Source organism: Tachypleus tridentatus, chromosome 12 (assembly GCF_004210375.1).
Source record: "Tachypleus tridentatus isolate NWPU-2018 chromosome 12, ASM421037v1, whole genome shotgun sequence".
In the NCBI taxonomy this organism is placed as follows: Eukaryota; Metazoa; Arthropoda; class Merostomata; order Xiphosura; family Limulidae; genus Tachypleus; species Tachypleus tridentatus.
In genome coordinates, this window is record NC_134836.1 from 112,492,290 (window position 1) to 112,515,983 (window position 23,694).

At 30.7% G+C, this 23,694-nt stretch overlaps 2 protein-coding genes across 8 annotated transcripts in view; one reads left to right on the forward strand and one right to left on the reverse strand.

Moving 5' to 3' along the window:
- The window catches only part of LOC143234363 (cyclic AMP-dependent transcription factor ATF-1-like), a 50,306-nt gene extending 31,986 nt beyond the window's left edge, over positions 1–18,320 (forward strand). The window contains exons 4-8 of one of the 2 annotated variants that reach the window (XM_076471667.1): positions 433–513; positions 2,089–2,401; positions 3,129–3,281; positions 6,009–6,180; positions 11,258–18,320. In XM_076471667.1, coding sequence (XP_076327782.1) covers positions 433–513; positions 2,089–2,401; positions 3,129–3,281; positions 6,009–6,180; positions 11,258–11,402 — 864 coding nt within the window. In that variant the 3' untranslated portion in view covers positions 11,403–18,320. Of the gene's footprint in view, positions 1–432; positions 514–2,088; positions 2,402–3,125; positions 3,282–6,008; positions 6,181–11,257 lie in introns of both variants that reach the window. The other variant, XM_076471666.1, reaches the window with a different exon arrangement.
- A 331-nt stretch (positions 18,321–18,651) lies between these two features.
- LOC143234364 (putative sodium-coupled neutral amino acid transporter 11) overlaps positions 18,652–23,694 on the reverse strand; it is a 37,992-nt gene continuing 32,949 nt past the window's right edge. For all 6 annotated transcript variants that reach the window (XM_076471671.1, XM_076471672.1, XM_076471668.1 and 3 more), the window contains one exon: positions 18,652–22,821. In XM_076471671.1, coding sequence (XP_076327786.1) covers positions 22,534–22,821 — 288 coding nt within the window. In that variant the 3' untranslated portion in view covers positions 18,652–22,533. The remainder of the gene's footprint in view (positions 22,822–23,694) is intronic.

Sequence of the window (23,694 nt, forward strand, 5' to 3'; positions counted from 1 at the left end):
TTTAGTTGTAATGGTACATAGAGACTTAAAAAAGTTATATATAATAATGATGTTTTTGTGCTGGAATCCGTTCAGACTGATTACATTCTGGGCTATGGATTTATGGTTCCACAGTTTTGTGCTCTGCACTTTGAAGCAATGGAGGCACTGTAAGAGTGACAATCAAGTTCCACTGTTTCGTCTGATAAGAGTAGTCCAAGAGTTAGATGTCGACCAGCCTCATTCCCTCTAGTCTGTGGCTTTGCAATTAAAAACGGCTGGTACAGATGGCCCTCAAGTAGCATGGTGTGAACTTCAGCAAACAAATAAAGCATTGTGGAACTTAAGAGATTACCTTTATTGATTGAAAAATGTAATGTATGCTACAGTAACATGATTAATGTTGTTCACTCTGAATTTGTTGCTTATTTCACTACAAATTTTATTTTCTAGTTTGGAAAAAATGTGATTTTAGTGAACAAGGGATCAGTAATTCACAGTGCTGAGGGAGATGGAGGGGTTCATCCTGTTCAGGTGGGTGTTGTGTAATTCATTTTGAAACATTTTACTCTTTTTTTTTTATAAAGTTTGAACTGTATGGGTGGGTGTTGTGTAATTCATTTTGAAACATTTTACTCTTTTTTTTTATAAAGTTTGAACTGTATGGGTGGGTGTTGTGTAATTCATTTTCAAACATTTTACTCTTTTTTTATATAAATTTTGAACTGTATGGGTGGGTGTTGTGTAATTCATTTTCAAACATTTTACTCTTTTTTTATATAAATTTTGAACTGTATGGGTGGGTGTTGTGTAATTTATTTTGAAACATTTTACTCTTTTTTTTATAAATTTTAAACTGTATGGGTGGGTGTTGTGTAATTCATTTTGAAACATTTTACTCTTTGAACTGTATGGGTGGGTGTTGTGTAATTCATTTTAAAACATTGTACTTTTTTAACATTTTAAGAAATTGATTGTGTTTGTCTATTTTATTCTACCAAAGTGTGTTTTCCTTTTGTTTGGTTTATCTTCAACAACAGTTTAAATAATGGTTTTTAGTAGTATTTATTTAAATAATATCTTATAACGTTTCAATCAGTTTGCTTCATTAACAACCCACATACTTTTGGTTTTCTTTATTTGAATAAATAACATATTCGTAATTCAAGCACAATATTGTTTCTTCTTTGCCCATTGTCTTTATATCAAGAACATCTCGTTACCTGTAAAACCTTTGGCCAAAACAACGACCGTTTAATTCTTTACCCCTACTGTTATGTTAACAATTTTTTTCTGTTTTTAAACTGGATCATGAAACAGATGCACTTGTTTTTTATTTGTATTACTTTAATAACAGTTGAATTACATGTGTTATCATATATTTCTGTATGTCGTTTAAAAGTATAATAGTTATTTAATACAGACTATTATAATATACTTTATGATGTAACTTTGTATTTTAATGTGGTTGAATTCTGTCCTTACCTCATTTAAAGTTTTTAAAAGAGTAAGTGATAATTTCAAAACATATTTAATAATATATTAAATGTACAGTATCTTTCTCAGCCTTTCTCTAGTGGATTTAATTAATAGTTAACTTGAAATATGTATTTTTTCTTTAACTTTTTTTTTCATGTCAGTGAAGTAAAATAAAAAAAGTAAACTACACCAGTTTTTCCCAAACTGGAGTTCACAAGACACTTTCAGTGGTGGGAACTCAGATTATGTGTGTGTGTATATATTTTTTGAACTTCCTTGACATTGGACAAAACAACATTCAGTGGGAATTCTATTTATTGCAGAACTATTTTGTTGAAGAACAAATTTAAATTAGAGTAAGGTTAGTATTTAATATTTCTTTTAAATATTTAGTTAGAGTACTTCAACTAGAACGTCTGAGGTCTTGCTGGGAATCTCAAACTAAAGAGTTTTGAGAAGTCCTGAATTACAGATTAAAATTTGACATGAGACTTAAACATGTAGATGTAATGAAAGTATTTAGTTATAATTTTGTTTTGGGCCTTTATTTATGTCTATTTACAAATAATATATTATAGTTTTGATAATTGTCATATTTATTTTTACTGTCTCTGTCTTGTGGCCTCTTAGCTCATCACTGCTGCCAAGGGAGATGCCAGCGATGGAGACAGCATTACATTTACTTTAGGCACAGGAGAGGACGATGCAAGAAAAAGGCGTGAAATTCTAGCCAGGCGTCCTTCGTATCGCAAGATTTTGAATGAGCTCTCATCCACAGAACATCACGGAACTGTTGTTTCTCTTGAAGGAGGAGGAACTGGAATTGAAGTGAAACAAGAAAGTGCCACAGGAGGAGAGAGCAGTACCCAAGAGTCGGATAACAGTACAGCCATCACATCAAACACCATTAATGTTGCAGGCACTCAGTACCAAACAGCCCAAGGTTTGTTGCAAGTAAAGCTACGTTATGCATGTAGATATATGCTGAGAAAAAATATAGGAAAGAAAGTGTGAATAACATAACTAGTAGGTACATGTGTATTAAGTGTAATACACATTTCACAGTAAGTCCTTCTAGCTTAATGCTACTCTTCTATATACATCAGGTTTTTTGCATCTTTGATAAAGACATTATGTATCATAAGACCAAAACTAATATCAAATTCTGTGTAGTATATCTAGGAACAAGTTGGGATTTCTTTTCAGATGTTAACATGGCAGTAAATTAGATTCTAAGTAATAAATGTTTGTTCATTTGTTTCTTATATTTGATTCATTTTCAGACGTTAACATGGCAGTAAATTAGATTCTAAGTAATAAATGTTTGTTCATTTGTTTCTTATACTTGATTCATTTTCAGATGTTAACATGGCAGTAAATTAGATTAAGTAATAAATGTTTGTTCATTTGTTTCTTATACTTGATTCATTTTCAGATGTTAACATGGCAGTAAATTAGATTCTAAGTAATAAATGTTTGTACATTTGTTTCTTATACTTGATTCAATTTCAGATGTTAACATGAAAGTAAATTAGATTCTAAGTAATAAATGTTTGTTCATTTGTTTCTTATACTTGATTCATTTTCAGATGTTAACATGAAAGTAAATTAGATTATAAGTTATAAATGCTTGTTCATTTGTTTCTTACACTTAAATGTTTTTAAAGTAGTTCCAGTTTCAGCCATTCAACTGGCAACAGGCTCACAGGATGGCACGCTTCAGGGTCTGCAGACACTGACAATGACCAATTCCAGTTCTGCAGTCACAGGGGCCATTGTTCAATATGCTCAGAGTCAAGATGGCCAGCAGTTCTTGGTACCAGGTGAGATGTGCATTGTATATTTTTTTTATTGTCCTTCATATAGTCAAATCTTCAGTCATATTTCGTTGAATTCTCCTATTCATTTAAAAACTATGTGTACAATTCTGTTACTATCAGATGTTCAGTATCATTCCTTATCTATACATTGTATATTCCATTATCATCACTAAGCTATCACAAAACAAAATTAGTTCGTTAAATATTTATGGTTTACAAGTGAATCTGTTTTTTTGCCAAAATCACTGTTTCTCTTGATCTATTCAGGAATTAATTGTCCAATCAAAACATTAGGTTGCTTAAACTGTAGTGTCTCTTTGACCAGTAACATATGGTTTGTAAAAGTGTTTTGGTGAAGAACTTTATTTCACTTGTAGACTACTTATGAGGAAGACATAACATTATAAATGCTTGTGTATTGTGTGCTATTGTCAATTATAACTGAAGAAAAAAAATTCATAATTGTTTTTTTTAATGAATAAACAGCTTTTAATTCGCTAGTTTAATAAGCAAATTCCTAAGTTGTAGTATTTTTTGAAGATAAAATGTATGGTTTTTAACACTTCACTGTCACTTTAGTGGTTTGGAAGTGAAGTGTTGGTATGTTATCTAGTCTCAACTTGTATTCATAAAGCTATTGTGACAGGTTATTATGAACCTCATTGAAACTGACTCCCAAACAGCTGAAATTCATTCTAAATATCCATAAATAACATTATTATAGAGGCATTAAAAGCATACTTAAAGAACTATTAATTTAGTTTAATACAATTGTTATGTCAAAATTTTGTGCCTGTTGTAATCCAACTCTGGAAAGGGTGCATCTTGATTATTAACTACAGTTATGAACTTATGTTTATACCCACCTGTTAGTGTCAGTGAACTTATTCAAGAATATCTTATGAGTGGAGATCACAGCTGATGTTCTGGGGGAAAGCTGTGTGTTTCAAAATTTGTGTCATTAATAAATACGACCGAGTTTTACTATATGTTTGAACTTCTAATAGATATGATGTACTTATTTCAACTGTTTTATGTTATATATTACAAGTGAAAGTATTACGATTTTCCAAAGGACAAAAGTAAAATTCCACTTCAGTCAAGTCGTTTTAACTTCTTACTACATGTGTTTATTCTTTACTGGTTTTAACTTTACTTCAAATCTTATTGTAGGGTTATCTGCATCTGTTAGTGTGACTATTCTGCAATATGTTCAGAAATAAACAAGTTCGTAACTATACCTGTGATTTATTAACAAGTTAACAGCCAAAGGTGTTGCTAAGAGATGAACAATGACACCAGCAACATGAGACAGAGCTTTCAGAGATTCAAGCTTTACTCTAACATTGTTTGTGTTTTCACTAACTCTCATTACTGTTAAAATTAGAAAGTATCATTCCATTGGCACACTAAGAGATGTTGATAGAAGTTTAAAGCAACAAACTGTCATAAAGTCTGGACGACAGATCACAGACCATGGGAGTGAAAAATGGGTTGTTGAGGATGTGTTTATTGTTCTCTTTTATCTGTACAGTGGGTATTTATGAGCTTTCATGTAGTGTCAACAGCTAATGTTTCTGGCTGTGTATGTTGTGATGCTATTCATTTGTAGCTTTTGTTTGTTTTGAATTTTGTGCAAAGCTACATGAGGGCTATCTGCACTAGCCGTCCCTAATTTTGCAGTGTAAGACTAGAGGGAAGGCAGCTAGTTATCATCACCTACTGCCAACTCTTGGGCTACTCTTTTACCCAAAAATAGTGGGATTGACTGTCACATTATAATGCCCACACTGCTGAAAGGGGCGAGCATTTGTAGTTACTATACCAACTCTGCATTATTTTTCTTTTGTACTTTCATTCATTGTTATTTATAGTTTCCGTTTTCAGAGTTCCTTTTATTACAGTTGATGTGAGTCAATGTTTTATTTTCATTTAAACTATCTGGGCTATTTAAAATGGTATAACTTTTCTTATATTCTGTCAAAAGCAAAAGTACCCAGCCTTAGCAACAGAAAGAGTTTAAGTTAACTTATCAATTTAAATTATTTCAGGGTCTTTGAAAAGGTTAATTTAATCGAACAGCTCGTAGCATGACTGAAGTGCTCAACAATAACATACAGTAATTCTACATTTTTATTCTTTAAGTTATGTTACATTTTGATATATGAACCACAGTATGATGAATTATTAACAATTGAATGTATAATATTTGGAAGCAACATTATTCATACCTGTTCTCTCATCACAATAAAATTGAATATTAAGTTTTGCCTGCAGTGCAGCTTGTGAAATGGTTAAGACGGACGCCACGGTTTGTAACGTTGGAAACATTTCTGATGCTACAGTAACTTTCTTTACCAGCTCTTATTTAAGCACCTTTAGTAAGTGTTACATATGTCTCAAAGTTCTTGTTAAATTCTTGGGGTTTTATCTTGTTACTACTAAATGATTTTATAAGTAAAACAATGTTCTTTTGTTTGGATTATCCATTGCCATTACAAATATATTAGGTAACTCAACTCTGTATTGTTTTAAAAAACTTCTTGTTATTAATACACTGATTGCATATTTGAAATATGTTTGTTTTTAAGATCAGAACTTTTGAGGACGACTTAATTTGTTCATGTTTACCAAGAGATTTCCTCACTTTTAATAATTTGTTACAAGCTAACAGCTAAATCAGCAATTTAAATGACAGTAGACTCTTCATTTATTTTTTATCATGTCAAGTGACCCTTTCGGCAGCTGACCTTCAGGCCTATCAAATAAGAACAGCAGGAGGGATTACAACAGCTGGACTTCCTCAAGGAGTTGTGATGACATCAGCTTCGAACATCCAAAATCCACAACAGTTAGCAGAGGAAACATCACGTAGAAGGGAGCTGAGGCTTTTGAAGAACAGGTTAGTTATTTAAATATTACTGCTAAACATCCCTGAATTAAAGCATGGGCTTGCTGTGCTGAAGCTCAGGGCTTCAAACTAATTAGAGGGTCTCAAATTATGGCTATAAATGTATTGCACATAGAGGTTCTGCCTCAAGGGGGACCTTTTTAAGTTGAAAAGGCAATAAAACCTTTAGTTTGGCCTTGCTGTTAAGACTTTCAAGAGACATCACCTAGACATAAATTCACACTTCTGAAGAGTAGGTGAGCTTTATAAATATTACTACTAAAATCTTTCAAGAGACATTACATAGATATAAATTCAGACTTTTGAAGAATACGTTAGTTATGCAAATATTACAATAACAGAAAGAGAAGCTAACAAGAAATACAATGACGTTTGGACTTGTTAAAATCACAATATTAATTAAAGCTACAGAAATATGAATTATGACTTAGTTGCACCAATAAATAATTAAAAAATAATGAGGTCTCTACTTTTATGTGCAGGCAGTGTATAAGTATGTTGTCCATCTCAGTTTGTAATGTGGTCCAGTTGAGAGTTTTGTTCTGTTAGGGAGATTTTTTAAGATTGTGTCTTCCTGAACTATATACCAGATTGGTTACAGTTCAACAATGAATAAAACCTGGAAGAAGATGAGAAACTTTTAACATCAAGATACTTCAACTAACATTTAATAATGGCTGCTATTGAGCAGTCACTGACATTTGGATTTTATGTCATTACACTTTCCAAAGGAAGTAGATGCAAATATGATTGTGATGGCAACTTTCAAGTAGCTGGTTACCTCAAAAGCAGCAACTGTAATGATGTTGCTACTGTGTTATAGATTAATGTCAGACCCACATTACTGGCATAAACACCTGCATTGTAAAAGTAAAGTAAGTATGAAGAAGGCTTTTAGTATGAACATCTACAATACAGAGTAACTGTAACCTGAAGAAGGCTTTTAGTATGAACATCTACAATACAGAGTAACTGTAACCTGAAGAAGGCTTTTAGTATGAACATCTACAATACAGAGTAACTGTAACCTGAAGAAGGCTTTTAGTATGAACATCTACAATACAGAGTAACTGTAACCTGAAGAAGGCTTTTAGTATGAACATCTACAATACAGAGTAACTGTAACCTGAAGAAGGCTTTTTTTAGTATGAACATCTACAATACAGAGTAACTGTAACCTGAAGAAGGCTTTTATGAACATACAATACAGAACAACCTGATACAATACAGAGTAACTGTAACCTGAAGAAGGCTTTTAGTATGAACATCTACAATACAGAGTAACTGTAACCTGAAGAAGGCTTTTAGTATGAACATATACAATACAGAGTAACTGTAACCTGAAGAAGGCTTTTAGTATGAACATCTACAATACAGAGTAACCTGAAGAAGGCTAACCTGTAACCTGAAGAGGGCTTTTAGTATGAACATATACAATACAGAGTAACTGTAACCTGAAGAAGGCTTTTAGTATGAACATATACAATACAGAGTAACTGTAACCTGAAGAAGGCTTTTAGTATGAACATCTACAATACAGAGTAACTGTAACCTGAAGAAGGCTTTTAGTATGAACATCTACAATACAGAGTAACTGTAACCTGAAGAAGGCTTTTAGTATGAACATCTACAATACAGAGTAACTGTAACCTGAAGAAGGCTTTTAGTATGAACATCTACAATACAGAGTAACTGTAACCTGAAGAAGGCTTTTAGTATGAACATCTACAATACAGAGTAACTGTAACCTGAAGAAGGCTTTTAGTATGAACATATACAATACAGAGTAACTGTAACCTGAAGAAGGCTTTTAGTATGAACATCTACAATACAGAGTAACTGTAACCTGAAGAAGGCTTTTAGTATGAACATATACAATACAGAGTAACTGTAACCTGAAGAAGGCTTTTAGTATGAACATATACAATACAGAGTAACTGTAACCTGAAGAAGGCTTTTAGTATGAACATCTACAATACAGAGTAACTGTAACCTGAAGAAGGCTTTTAGTATGAACATCTACAATACAGAGTAACTGTAACCTGAAGAAGGCTTTTAGTATGAACATCTACAATACAGAGTAACTGTAACCTGAAGAAGGCTTTTAGTATGAACATCTACAATACAGAGTAACTGTAACCTGAAGAAGGCTTTTAGTATGAACATATACAATACAGAGTAACTGTAACCTGAAGAAGGCTTTTAGTATGAACATATACAATACAGAGTAACTGTAACCTGAAGAAGGCTTTTAGTATGAACATCTACAATACAGAGTAACTATAACCTGAAGAAGGCTTTTAGTATGAACATCTACAATACAGAGTAACTGTAACCTGAAGAAGGCTTTTAGTATGAACATCTACAATACAGAGTAACTGTAACCTGAAGAAGGCTTTTAGTATGAACATCTACAATACAGAGTAACTGTAACCTGAAGAAGGCTTTTAGTATGAACATCTACAATACAGAGTAACTGTAACCTGAAGAAGGCTTTTAGTATGAACATCTACAATACAGAGTAACTGTAACCTGAAGAAGGCTTTTAGTATGAACATCTACAATACAGAGTAACTGTAACCTGAAGAAGGCTTTTAGTATGAACATATACAATACAGAGTAACTGTAACCTGAAGAAGGCTTTTAGTATGAACATCTACAATACAGAGTAACTGTAACCTGAAGAAGGCTTTTAGTATGAACATAAGAAGGCTTTTAGTATGAACATACAGAGTAACTGTAACCTGAAGAAGGCTTTTAGTATGAACATATACAATACAGAGTAACTGTAACCTGAAGAAGGCTTTTAGTATGAACATCTACAATACAGGGTAACTGTAACCTGAAGAAGGCTTTTAGTATGAACATCTACAATACAGGGTAACTGTAACCTGAAGAAGGCTTTTAGTATGAACATCTACAATACAGGGTAACTGTAACCTGAAGAAGGCTTTTAGTATGAACATCTACAATACAGAGTAACTGTAACCTGAAGAAGGCTTTTAGTATGAACATCTACAATACAGAGTAACTGTAACCTGAAGAAGGCTTTTAGTATGAACATCTACAATACAGAGTAACTGTAACCTGAAGAAGGCTTTTAGTATGAACATATACAATACAGAGTAACTGTAACCTGAAGAAGGCTTTTAGTATGAACATATACAATACAGAGTAACTGTAACCTGAAGAAGGCTTTTAGTATGAACATCTACAATACAGAGTAACTGTAACCTGAAGAAGGCTTTTAGTATGAACATCTACAATACAGAGTAACTGTAACCTGAAGAAGGCTTTTAGTATGAACATATACAATACAGAGTAACTGTAACCTGAAGAAGGCTTTTAGTATGAACATCTACAATACAGAGAAACTGTAACCTGAAGAAGGCTTTTAGTATGAACATATACAATACAGAGAAACTGTAACCTGAAGAAGGCTTTTAGTATGAACATCTACAATACAGAGAAACTGTAACCTGAAGAAGGCTTTTAGTATGAACATATACAATACAGAGTAACTGTAACCTGAAGAAGGCTCTGAGTATAAACATCTAACAGCACTGAAGTGCAGAAAGCTTATAACTGCAGATATCATTCACCTCAAAAACCATAATGAGAGCAGCCCATATGAAGTTCCACCTTTACAGCCTATAATTTCAGTACAATAAGAATCCAGTATATATTAGGTGCATATTAGACCTGTATTGGTGGCAGACAAGAGGAAAATATGGAAGAAATATTGTGTATATGGTAGATATTCACATGTCCATATTAGTTCTATAAAATTGATGATGTAATGGAATAACATACCCAGTCAGTAAAGACATGATATAGACACTTGATCATATTTAAATATATCTATATGGTTTTATACATAAGTGAAATTCTTATCTTAGCTGTCAATGTTCAGTAGTGTTGTGTTGTTGCTAAGGGGGTAATTCCAAACATTCAGTGTACAACCAGAGAATTTAAAATTTGTGTTACTTTTACAAGTTTTATGTAGCTAGATGAGTGGTAAGTTAGATAGAAATGATACACACTGGTAATCAAAACATAATTTTAACTATTGTACTACTTCCAACAATTATTTCCAAGGACTTAGTTGCAATTGATTTATTTACTGTTTTGTATAGAATCAGTTTTTCTCACCCTCGGAATGTAAATCTTTTCTATGTCATTCTCAATATGGAGTTAAAGAAAATCAATTTTTATTTCTTATTTTGATTGCCTATTGTGATACATGAGAACGTCTATATAAAATTGATCAAATAATTCAAAATATGGCAAAAAATAGTTTGTGTGAATCAACCCTGGGAAATATTTTTTTTGAAACATGGAAGGTGCCCCACTTATCATGGAAGGGGTTAAAGCTCCACAGATATCACATCCTAATCATTATTTGGTCTTATAGTGAAGTTTATGATTGGTGTATGAATGTATGTCATATACCTTAGGTTTGATAGTAAATTCAAATAGGACTAATGATTCCTGTTGGTTTAAAATGTTTCAGTTGATGCTTGGGATAAAGTAACCTGTTCTGAACTAGTCAACTAGTTTAAATACTACCATATTCTATAATTCTTCCACTACAATCACCAGTACAATAATCTTTTAACATGTATGAACTAACTAAATGACATTAGTCATTGATAAAAATGTTTGTTTGTAGTTTTTTTAAAAATTCAAATAAAAACAGAATTTGAACGTCATCATGTCTGTAGAATCTGACATGGCTACTGAGATGTAATAAAGACAGGCTAAAATTCATGATAAAATTATTAAAGTTTTGAAGAATTTTGTTATAATAAAAATGCCCTTTCTAACTGTGATAACACTAATATTGACAATAACAGTGAAGATTATCACAATGGTTTTTAGAAGAATGTTAAAATATTCTGGCCACATCTCAAGTTGTGTCTCTTGCTGAAATATAACTGAAAATATTTCACTTCTTAGAAATTAACAACAAGTATATCTTTTAGGGAAAAACCAGAAACATAGGAAGTCTTGCAGAAAGCATGTAGAGTGATTGTTAAATGGATAATAATTTGTGTTAATTTTGTAGGGAAGCAGCCAAGGAATGCAGAAGGAAGAAGAAGGAATATATTAAATGCTTGGAAAACAGGGTAGCTGTGCTAGAAAATCAGAATAAGGCACTTATTGATGAGTTGAAGTCTCTCAAAGAACTTTACTGTCAGAAAAATGACTGAAGGGAGACTTGTGAGCTCTAGTTGCTTATTTTTATCTCTGGTTCTAACAGGTTGATACCAGGAAAGAATGTAATTTGGAAATATGAAAACCAGGGTACATGTTTCTGGATGTTGAATGCACCTGTACCATGAATCAAAGGTGCTTGTTACATAGTTGACACTAGAAAATGTTGAGATTTTAAACCTAATCGAAACAAAAATGACTCTGCGTATGATGTCGTGATACATACTGGTTACATGTTGCAAAACAAACGTAATGTACGAGTGAGTTTCATCTGGTAAAATGAATAGATAAATTTCACTTGATCTAATGTGTAACCAAATTTTGGTATAATTCTTTTTAGTTTTATCTTTGTTTTGTATTCCATTATTTCGAAAGTATCTGTTGTTGTGTAGTTGATTACGTTATTGTGCTGTGTTTGATTATTCAGTTTTCACTTTCATTGGTTGATAGTAGAACTTGTACTACTATAGTTATAAAGAGTTAATAACAATTATTTTTAAGCATTGTAAGTTACTGTTGCTTTACATCTGTGCTTTTCCCCTTGTATGGTAACTGCAAGTAATTATCATAAATTACTTCATTAGGGGATATTTTCTGATATTACATCAAATATATATGATACATATTCACATATATATACATATATGTATGTATATTTATACAAAATGTCCTATTATTCAGCTGAATATATCTGACTAGTGTTTGTACATTGCATTTTAATTACAAGTCATCTGACTAAATCTGAAGTATTTTTATTTTATACAGACTATTTAATGTATATACACAAAGATATATTTTTCTGTACTCTGACTTTGGTGTGTAATAAACACTACAAGGTAGTAAATAAACTAACGTTATTTTGTTTATTTTCTGTTACTTTGTTCATTATCAAAACTCAGTTATGCATTTTACTATATAAGACTGTGCGTGTTTTCTGTTACTTTGTTCATTATCAAAACTTTGTCATGGAACTATATAAGACTTTGTGTGTTTTCTGTTACTTTGTTCATTATCAAAACTCAGTTATGCATTTTACTATATAAGAAAGACTGTTTGTGTTTTTTGTTACTTTGTTCATTATCAAAACTTAGTGTTGCATTTTACTATAAAAGACTGTGTGTGTTTTCTCTTACTTTGTTCATTATCAAACCTCAGTTATGCATTTTATTATATAAGACTGTGTGTGTTTTCTCTTACTTTGTTCATTATCAAAACTTTGTCATGGAACTATATAAGACTGTGTGTTTTCTGTTACTTTGTTCATTATCAAAACTTAGTGTTGCATTTTACTATAAAAGACTGTGTGTGTTTTCTCTTACTTTGTTCATTATCAAAACTCAGTTATGCATTTTACTATATAAGACTGTGCGTGTTTTCTGTTACTTTGTTCATTATCAAAACTTTGTCATGGAACTATATAAGACTTTGTGTGTTTTCTGTTACTTTGTTCATTATCAAAACTTTGTCATGGAACTATATAAGACTTTGTGTGTTTTCTGTTACTTTGTTCATTATCAAAACTTTGTCATGGAACTATATAAGACTTTGTGTGTTTTCTGTTACTTTGTTCATTATCAAAACTCAGTTATGCATTTTACTATATAAGAAAGACTGTGTGTGTTTTCTCTTACTTTGTTCATTATCAAAACTCAGTCATGCATTTTATTATATAAGACTGTGTGTGTTTTCTCTTACTTTGTTCATTATCGAAACTCAGTTATACATTTTACTACATAAGATTGCGTGTGTTTTCTGTTACTTTGTTCATTATCGAAACTCAGTTATACATTTTACTACATAAGATTGCGTGTGTTTTCTGTTACTTTGTTCATTATCAAAACTCAGTCATGCATTTTATTATACAAGACTGTGTGTGTTTTCTCTTACTTTGTTCTTTATCAAAACTTAGTCATGTAACTATATAAGACTGTGTGTGTGTCTTCTGTTACTTTGTTCATTATCAAAACTCAGTCATGCATTTTCCCATGTAAGACTGTGAATGAGGGGAGTACAGTTTTATTGTTTACCAATTCTTAATGAAGGCAGTGGTCCACAAAAGAGACCTTTACTGTTCCCATGATCTCTAGAAGACCAGAGCAGCTCAGACTAGAGTAACTACTTATCTTTCTTGTGACATCATCTTTTCATATAGTTCATAATTAGTTCTAAATAATTCATCTGACTATTTACAAGCCTTAACCTAAGCTAAGATTAAACCATCAAATTCTATGATTATAAAAGGAAAAAAATAAAAGTAATTTTGTTAACACAAAATCTTAAATGTAAATACATGTTACATAATTCTAATCAAAATTTGTCACTGTTTGTTATACAGTTTCTAGTAAAAGTTTTTGGTATTTGATGGATCTTTACATGAGTTGAATTTTTACTTTGTTGTCTAAAAGTTTCTTTTGCACTACCATTTGTCCAATGGCTGTCCGTCCATACGTATCTAATTATAAATGCTATTACCTGACTAAAAAAAATAGGAATATTAGATTAGCATCAGATGCTATTTAGTGTTCAAGCTGAACAGTTAACATAGTCAACGTAACAGATGGAGCTGAATTTAGACCTCTAGAACTTCATAAGCCAATGGCATAACAATACCCTGTTATTACGTGTTCTTACAATCCCATAACCTGAGTGTCTTGGAAATTTGCCTCTAAAAAAGAAACGTCCACTTTTTGAGAGCCCTCAGTTTATAGGGTTTTATTCATTTCTATCAAGACTTCTGAAACTGTTGTGTTTTTAACATCCTGAATGTTTTTACAACATACTTGTTATTATGCATGCTATGTATACACATGAAAGTGTAGACAATTAAAATAAAATTATGTTATGTTTCTAACAAAAATATGTGATATTTTAAGAGTTTAATTAGTCAAACCTTTTACAGTGTTTATGTATTTAAGTTAATTTGCATAAATGGAAACCAGTAATTTTTTCTAAATGAAGAAGCTTTGAAAATCTAAAAGGAAAAAAAAACAAGTTGTCACTAGTAGCTGCTGTAATATTTATTATACATAAACACAGTAAATAACTAGATTCAAAATAATTTTTTTTCATGATTTTTACTTGCGTTATTATTTCATGGTTATTTGTGTTTCTATATTTTCCTTATGCTCACCTTATCATTATAGAGACATCTAGGTTGTTTTTTTAAATGCAGCTGTTTTTTGTTTACTACAAAGGTAAAAATTCTAAAAATGATCACCTGGAGGAACATTTACTAAGCATTTTAAGTAAAACAAAGAATTCAGATAATTTTTAATTTTGTTTTAGGTATCTAGTATTTTAAAAAAATAATTGAAATAGCAAGAAGATAACGTTGGTACATTGTTAAGAAGGAAACAAGGCATCAGTGTTCATAATTAATCAGATATTGTTATGATTAGTTATCGTATTTTGACACATTCGAAATGAATAAATTATTATTTTGGTGGCAGTATGGTTGCTAAATTTGATGCAGTGTGAAATGACATAAATGAAAGGTTATAAACATTGAGTAATAAAATAAAAATATCTTCTGAGAAAAAAGAAAATTTTAAATTCACTAGATACAGTATATTTCTACTATTATGCACTTCTCTAAGTATTATTAAAAACTTAATTTTTCTCTATTTTGTATGTCATTTAGACTTCAAAACTTACTTTAATAGTGTAATGGCTTTCAAACTTTTCAGGTGCTATAATATTACACTGTGAAAACATGATATCCAGTGAAAATGATGTTGACAACTAGTTGTTAAATTCACAGAACTTAGGGAGCAAATGATGCGGAGTGTTAAATAAGATGCTTTTCTTACATCAGTTTTAAACTATTAAATAACTATTTTTGTACATCGTCAGTGTTTCTCAGTGCTATTCTCAATATTTAAGAAAAAAAACAACATTGTTACTATGGGCAGTATTTAGTACAGCTCAAATACAACGTTGATGTAAAATATAATAATTATTTTCATATCCTTGTACTTTTAAATGTAAAGGAATTAGAGTGCTAAGAAAAATTCAAAATACACATGTAATCTTTATGTTCGTGCACCTGATAGACATTTTGACGTCAGTGGCTCATGTAACTAGATGTAAATAAATTATGATTTTTCAAGTGGTGAAAGGTCATTTTCGTGACCACAATTTTACCAACAACTATTCTGTAGTTACCTTCTTCATAATCCAATTAATCTACAAAATATCAAGGCTTAACAAGTAGGTAGATTACGAATTCCAAGCTTAGTAGAGTAGACAAAATAAAAAAAATCTGCCACATATATTGATGCATTTGTAAAGGTAAGGTATATCATTTAGTATGTGTGAAGGTAAGGTATATCATTTAGTATGTGTGAAGGTAAGGTATATCATTTAGTATGTGTGAAGGTAAGGTATATCATTTAGTATGTGTGAAGGTAAGGTATGTCATTTAGTATGTGTGAAGGTAAGGTATGTCATTTAGTATGTGTGAAGGTAAGGTATATCATTTAGTATGTGTGAAGGTAAGGTATATCATTTAGTATGTGTGAAGGTAAGGTATATCATTTAGTATGTGTGAAGGTAAGGTATATCATTTAGTATGTGTGAAGGTAAGGTATATCATTTAGTATGTGTGAAGGTAAGGTATATCATTTAGTATGTGTGAAGGTAAGGTATATCATTTAGTATGTGTGAAGGTAAGATATATCATTTAGTATGTGTGAAGGTAAGGTATATCATTTAGTATTTGTGATTTAGAAATTGTATAGTTTGTTGATACTTTTATTCTCAGCAGCTTCACTGATTTAAATGTTATACAAGTTGTAAAATAAACTGTATTTTGGTCCTAAGAAAAGGGCACATATTAATGAAAGGTAATTCTCTCGTACTAGAATGAATACCTGTCTAGATCTTTCACAAATAATTAAAAGGAGACTACATATCTCTAAGTATTGTCTCAGCCACTATAACTGGAAATTGTTTTATGTTGAACAATATGTAAAACAGTATGAGTTTATAAATTAATATTGTCATAGGCATGTAAATGATTTATTTTGTATACGTGTATAGTAAGTGTATAAAATTTAATTTTAAGATGTTAGAAATAACCATTGGATGTTGCATGTAGTTTTGCATATTCACCCTCAGTCAGTAAGTTTCCTTAGTGTATTTGTCTATAACAAAGTTGTCAAGTAGGAGAGTCCAGGTAACTGACAGAAAACAACTTTTAATTTAAACAATTAATTAAATATATTGTAGTTCATAAACAACTATTGTTTGTTTATTTTGAATTTTGCACAAAGCTGTTTGAGGGCTATCTGCAATAGCCATCCCAAATTTAGCAGTGTAAGACTAGAGGGAAGGCAGCTAGTCGTGACCACTCACTGCCAGCTCTTGGGCTATTCTTTTATCAACAGATAGTGGGATTGACCATCACATTATAATGTCCCCATGGTTAAAATGGCGAGCATGTTTGGCGTAACGAGGATTCAAACCTGCAACCTTTAGTCGAGCATCCTAACCATGTGGCCATGCCGGACCAACAACAATTGACCACACGTACTTTGAAGTTTATGAAAGAAAATGTTTAGATCACACCACTAGCTCCATAATGTTTAAAAGTTGATAAAGTTGAGACAAAGTTTTTAGCTTCAAAATATAATGATAACAGCTTAAAGCCCATTTTATTTAATAATCATTTGTCGTCAGATCAGTGTTACACTGACAACATTTTTTAAATATTAAAAAATACTTTCCATACAACATGACATCTCATGCTTTACAGGATATTTTACCTTGTACATTTTTCATAAGTATTAGTGCTAGCTTGAATTTTAGAAGGCTTATCTATATTTATAATAACTGAATAAAAATGCCATTTTGGAGATGAATCTATAGTAAAACATTTTTCAGTCTAACAGTAAAAATGTTACTGCTCTTTTGATCGTCTTAAAAAGAGATTAACTTTTCCATTATACTCCTTTTACCGATGAAGGGTTGTATTTATTATGGAGATTGGTTTGTTTACTTCTCTCAATAGACCCCTCTAACTATTGGTAACTTTGTGACCGATGGTCAATATGGTGAAATTACTTCAATTTACATCCACATATTTTTAACCTGTAATTTGATGTGTGTTTGAAGGCTGTGAAAAATTCACTTTTATGTAAAAACAATTTTACTCAATAAAATGGTTAAAGTATTGTTGAAAGTGCTTACAGTTCTTAGATTTGTTGATGAAGTAAAAATGTAGGTAAGTTTATATATGCATATTTAATAATATCATTTTCTCACGAGTTCTGTACTTTCTATAAAAATTTTTGTTTTTGTGGAATTAATTACTTGATTAGTTCATCAAATCACAACATTCTAAAACAGTGGTTCCTAACCTTTTTTATGCCCCCCACCTCTAAACAATTTTAATATGTTCTTGCACTACTTACAGTAATTATTTATTTTAGAATAAAGGTGAAGGTGGCCAAAACAAATTTTTATAATTAGTTTTTAATGATATATAAACAAAAACAAAACATTTGGAAAAAAACTGAAATGTTATCTCGCACCCCTGGTTGGAAATCACTGCTCTAAAAGGATGGGTAAAAAATATACTGTTGATGCATCCTGGGTTATGATTTAAAGGGCTTCATTACAGCGACATTCTTTGTTTTGTTAAATGATTTCTCAAAGCTTTTCTTTAAAGGACATTTATTTTTTAATTTCTTGTAATAAAAATACTTATATCCATTTGACATTAATTATCTTATGAAGTTATTTGTTAGATATTGGTATACATTTAAACTTTTGAGATGTTCCAATCACCACTTTGGAACTCTTATGATACAAAATGTGTTTTTTATATCCATAGATTCAATGTACTTTTGGTGTTTTCCCTATGTTGTCAGCACCCATACTTTGTCATAATAAATACATCACTATATGAAAACAAACATGGGTATGTGATACTTCATTATTTACATATGCTGTTTACTGCTCATAAACATATGTTTAACTCTTCATTGATAATTTTTAACAGCTGAATACTAGCAGTTAATCAGTTTTCAACAGAGAGCTTTACAACAAAGTGACCAGTTCACCAGTGACATGCCATTAACACAGAATGGTTTCATAGCACTGTAACTAACAGTGTTAAAATAATAATGGTTTTAAATATTGTCAGTAACAGTACTAAAACAATGTGTGTAATACTCTAATGCTGTTAGATTAGATGACTGTTTTTTATAATGCTGTAGCTAATTCAGTGACAGGATAGACAGATTCATTTTACAATGCTGAAATTTTTATTCACTGATACACATGACAGTTTGTTACATTTTGAAATATATTGTTGAAAATAATTGATTCTTCATAAATATACTTTGCTTTTATTTCCTAGTCTAAATGAACAAAAATATTTATAATTTAAAAACCTTCATGCACAAATATCTTTAGAGCCAGTAAAACAGCAAAGTGACAACAGTACAGTCACATAACAATCGGTTACACTGAAATACATTTTAGAATTGTTCATAAAAAATATATGAATAAACCAATTTTTCAAAATTTGAAAAACTGTCATACACAAACAGTTTTCCAGAGCAATAACCCAAATTTAAAATGTATTAGCAATAATACCAAACACAGAATAGTTAAGTAAATATAATCACATATATATGTTATTAAAATACCCATTTAATTCTCTGTTTTCTCTGTTGCATTAGTTCAAAGAAAACAAATGAAACGTTTGCTTTATTTAGGGATATATTAAACAAAACTTGTACTTGCATGAATAGAATAACTTAGGATGACATAGTTTCAACAATTATCTATTGCTAGTACAATAAAATAAATGAAATGCCTTCAATAAATAAAAGATGTATCACAGATTTAACATAAATACACAGGTGAAGTAATACTTTTAAGCCATGCACTATTTGTACAACATTCATTTTGCTCAACTGTTTAGCTTACGATAACTAATTTATAGTGAGGATTTTCTTACGAGTGATTAAAGGGTAAAATTGCTGGCAAAGCTAAACTTATAATTCTGTTATGGTCAGAATTTTTTTTTTTACCCATGAACTGGAGAGAGAGAGAGAAAAAAAACATGCCAATTTCAAATGTAGAATGCAAGGCATACTTTCATAAACATCTATCATTTCTTTAAAACCTTTAACTAATTACTAGTGAAATACAGCAGAAGTAATAGGACTTATTACAACAATAACGTTACTAAAGACTAGAACCTTTAAAATACACTTAAAAACAATGAATAAATAATACTGTTCTTAAGTGTTTACACTAAAAGCCATGTTTATAAAAGTAAAATCCAATTAGAAACAATAAATTTTATAACAAAAAAAAATTTTTTTTTTTGACTAGAATGAAACAAATCATTAAGATGGGAATGTAATGAAAACTAATAACAAAAAACTTTAAGTGTTTGTATCCAAGTTTGGTACAACGTATGTATATTTAATGCATTTTAGAATTTGTTTTACACTTGAATTGGATAAGTCAAGAGTGTCAAATACTCTTCTAAAAAGTTTGTGTTTATTAGAAGTGGTGCTAAGGTTTTGGTTTTGTTTTCAATTTGAATGAGAATTTTTCTCACTGTAGAAAATGGCAACAACACTGAATACTCAATTTCATGACTAATGACAATAATTTAGAGGCTTTAAAGACCATTCTACTGAATGGAGAGTTCTATACTCGTAGAGAATGTTATAATACAACTCATTATTCCGTGGAACAGTTTACTGGAGTGAATGATTCAACACTGTGGCCTCATCAGGGCTGAAATAACTGTGTACTGCATCAACTATTTTGTGTTTGGACTTAACGTAATCCCCTCAGCCCTAAAGAAGCATAATGCAAACCACTGCATCCAATAAAATAATCTGTTATCTGGGATAATAGGTTTCAGTTTCATTTCTCCTAAACGTTGATAACTATTGGTGGGTGAGGTGTCCTTCTGATGAGAGGATTCCTGGATGCACAGGTTGCATGGAAACTAAACTATTCATAATATAGGATCTACATTATTTGAAATCATGTATTCAAGGGAAGGTGGTAAATGTTTTAATAATTTGAGTTAATAAGGAAGACACACATATCTAACAATCAGGAAATACATTTTCCTTTTAAAACTTTACACATTTTATAATTACATTAACAAAAAGTAGTGTAACACAAATCTGTATGTAGCCATTACTGTAAATACACAATACAGGTAATAAATAAACCTTGACAAATAAAATACCAAGCAAATGTTGAATGATATTTCTTCAGGTAATATATTACCATCACTGAAGAACATATATAGAACATTAATTTAATTTAATGCATGCATTTACATGCACTCTCTCAAAAACCTAACTGAAAACAACTTTTGAAGTTATTACAAACAATTTATGGACATTGTATATGGGCACTTAAACAAGTGATCATTTCTTAAATGCATCTTAGCTGTGTGCATGTGTTTTTTCCTCACTTAACATTTGTTTTGAACATCAAAACAAGCAATCAGTAATAAACAGTATTGCTTGGTATCAGTACTTAAACCCAGAAGTATTGAAAGCCACAAAAGAATCATTTGAATGAATAAAAATACTGATATACTGACTATGGTACTTTATGTAATTATTCTGGAAACCTCATAACTACTGATGTCGTAGATTCACTCTAGCAGTTGCAAAGATTCATTACACAGTAATCACCTTCAGACAAAATTCACTTCCAAGTTAGATCAGATTATTTGCTATACAATTGTATTATAAAATAGTGTGTTTACAAAATATCAAAGCATGCTGAAATATTTATCAGCACTCAACAAACCTCACCTTCTAAATAACATGCAACTGGATATTGACCAATCAAACTGAATGTTTCATTATTTTTTTCTGTTTTGGCTAGAACAGAAATGTTAACCAAATATTTTTGCACAAAACAACTAGTGTATTTGTCTATTGACCTACAACTAGCAACTTCCTTTAACCTTTTCATTCTATGAGTAAAATAACAGGCGACTCTGACTAGAAAAAATCAACTTTGTTGTTGAACACTGCGACATGAGTTTATCAACCAGTTTAATAATACGTATACACAAACACATGGGATAAGTTGGTTTCTGAATTTCTAGCTAACAATCACATTGGTCTTGACTATGGAATGCTGGTACATTATTATTAAAAAAAATAAGGAAAGAAAGCACTTATGTTACACATTTATCAATGTTCTCATATAACTAAAGTAAGAAAAATGTTAGAGTATTAACGAAATAAATATATATATATGTTTACATCAATATGTGTTCATAATTGATGCATAAAATGTATATTTACCTATTATTTTACATAATGCATAACCACATAATTAACAATGGTATCACAGTACATAAAATATATAATAATTATAAATACATTCAAGTAGAGGTTGTCATAACAAACACAAAAGATAAAAAGCACAGCTAACAGTTATAGTATTTTATCACGGGGTTACAGTATCCAATGACGATTTATTTGAGACTTTTGCTCAACAAATTGAGTTTTATATTTTGTATAATGCAAGACAATAATAAATAAATTAAAACTAATTTTGAGTGACTTAGTTCATTTACTTTATTAATAAATATGCACACATTTTTCCTAAATTTTGATTAAAACAAGGAAAAATACTTCAGTGTTAAGCCTTGCCCTTGAAACTTTTTAAAACAGATAATTCAGTTTCATCAACCAATATCTACACTGTAACTGAAAAAAATTCCACATGCAACATTTTAACAGATTGAATAAATGATTTTTATCAATAAATGTATGTAAATTACATTATCTTAAATGTTAAGAGAGTATAAAAACAGTTACTCTGAGTAATATTACACATAAATATTGTCTCTGTGCAGCATTAGGTTTTCTGTTAAAGAAACATTTCACAATTCACTCAATTTTATATTTGTTGTATGTCACTTAAATAATTTTTATGAAATAAATTGGCCTAATTAAGACTATACCAACTAAATCCAATATCACATAAGGATTTGAAATACAACTAAATAGATTGTTCGTGCTGGGTGAACCCACATCACATTAAGTAACAATACTTGAACTTACTGGATATGGCAAAAAAACAAAGTATATACGTATATGTAGATGTACCTGCTTGCTAATCTTTAATATGACTGAAAAAAATACCAGTGATATTAACTGGAAGAGAGGTGTTTGGGTTCAGTGGAGAATGCTTGCAATACGGCATTTCTTCACCGTGACTACAAGTGGATTGGTCTGTCATGTTGACAATTGCAATTATTAGTCCACATACAGCGACAACCATTCCCCAAAGAGCCATCAGAAAGGCTGGGAGCTTCTGCCAGGAAAAGAGTGATCCACTTTCCAGTTTCAGGTAAGTGATGGCAGGAAGAACATAGGCAAGTGGAACAGCTGTCAGCACTCCCTAACCATTAACAGATTCATTTTATTCAGTTTCACTGTCACAGTATACATATACTTATAATTCAAATAATGTGATTTTAAGGTTTTAATAACTGTTAACAATTTCTCATGCTTAATATCAAAATCTGATTGCCTTTAAAGCAATAAAGAATTAACTTGAAATAATCATTGTAAATGATGAATTAACAATGACATCTACAACGTTACTAAATTGGTGAAAGACTTGGGTATTTTACTCAGGACTGAGATAACTATTGTTAAGTTACATCTTAATGTTAAGTTGCAAAACAAACTGTTAAAATATCTGCATCAAACTATTAGCATGTGGGTAGTATGTGTTTTTGGATTTGTAAAATAAAAATGTACAATATTAGGATATTCTGAGAGCAATACACTGTTCAGTTTTAAAAATGTGACCGAGAGCAAAATTCAACGTTTTCCTAAATTTTTTAAAGTAAAGACACAACCTAATATTTACAACATGATACGTATTATACAGTTTTTGTAAGATAAAGTTTACTAGTTTTCAATTGCAAGAGATTAACAAAGCCTTTTATTAAAATTATCTTTCAATGTGATATGAATATCATAATTTTGTTCATTCTTGGTCACTGGACATTGTAGGTCACCTAAATTTTACAGCATGGAAAACAAGGAGACCCTCACCTTTCAAAACATATAAACATTATTACACAATTTCATTACTGTAAAAGCTGCAACTTGTATACAGAGAAAAAATTTCTGCAGAGTGATAAAGCAAGAAATAAACTCATAACTACCATCAGTTCATATAAATAATATTACAAGTAATATAAACTCATAACTTCCTTCAGTTCATATAAATAATATTACAAATAATATAAACTCATAACTT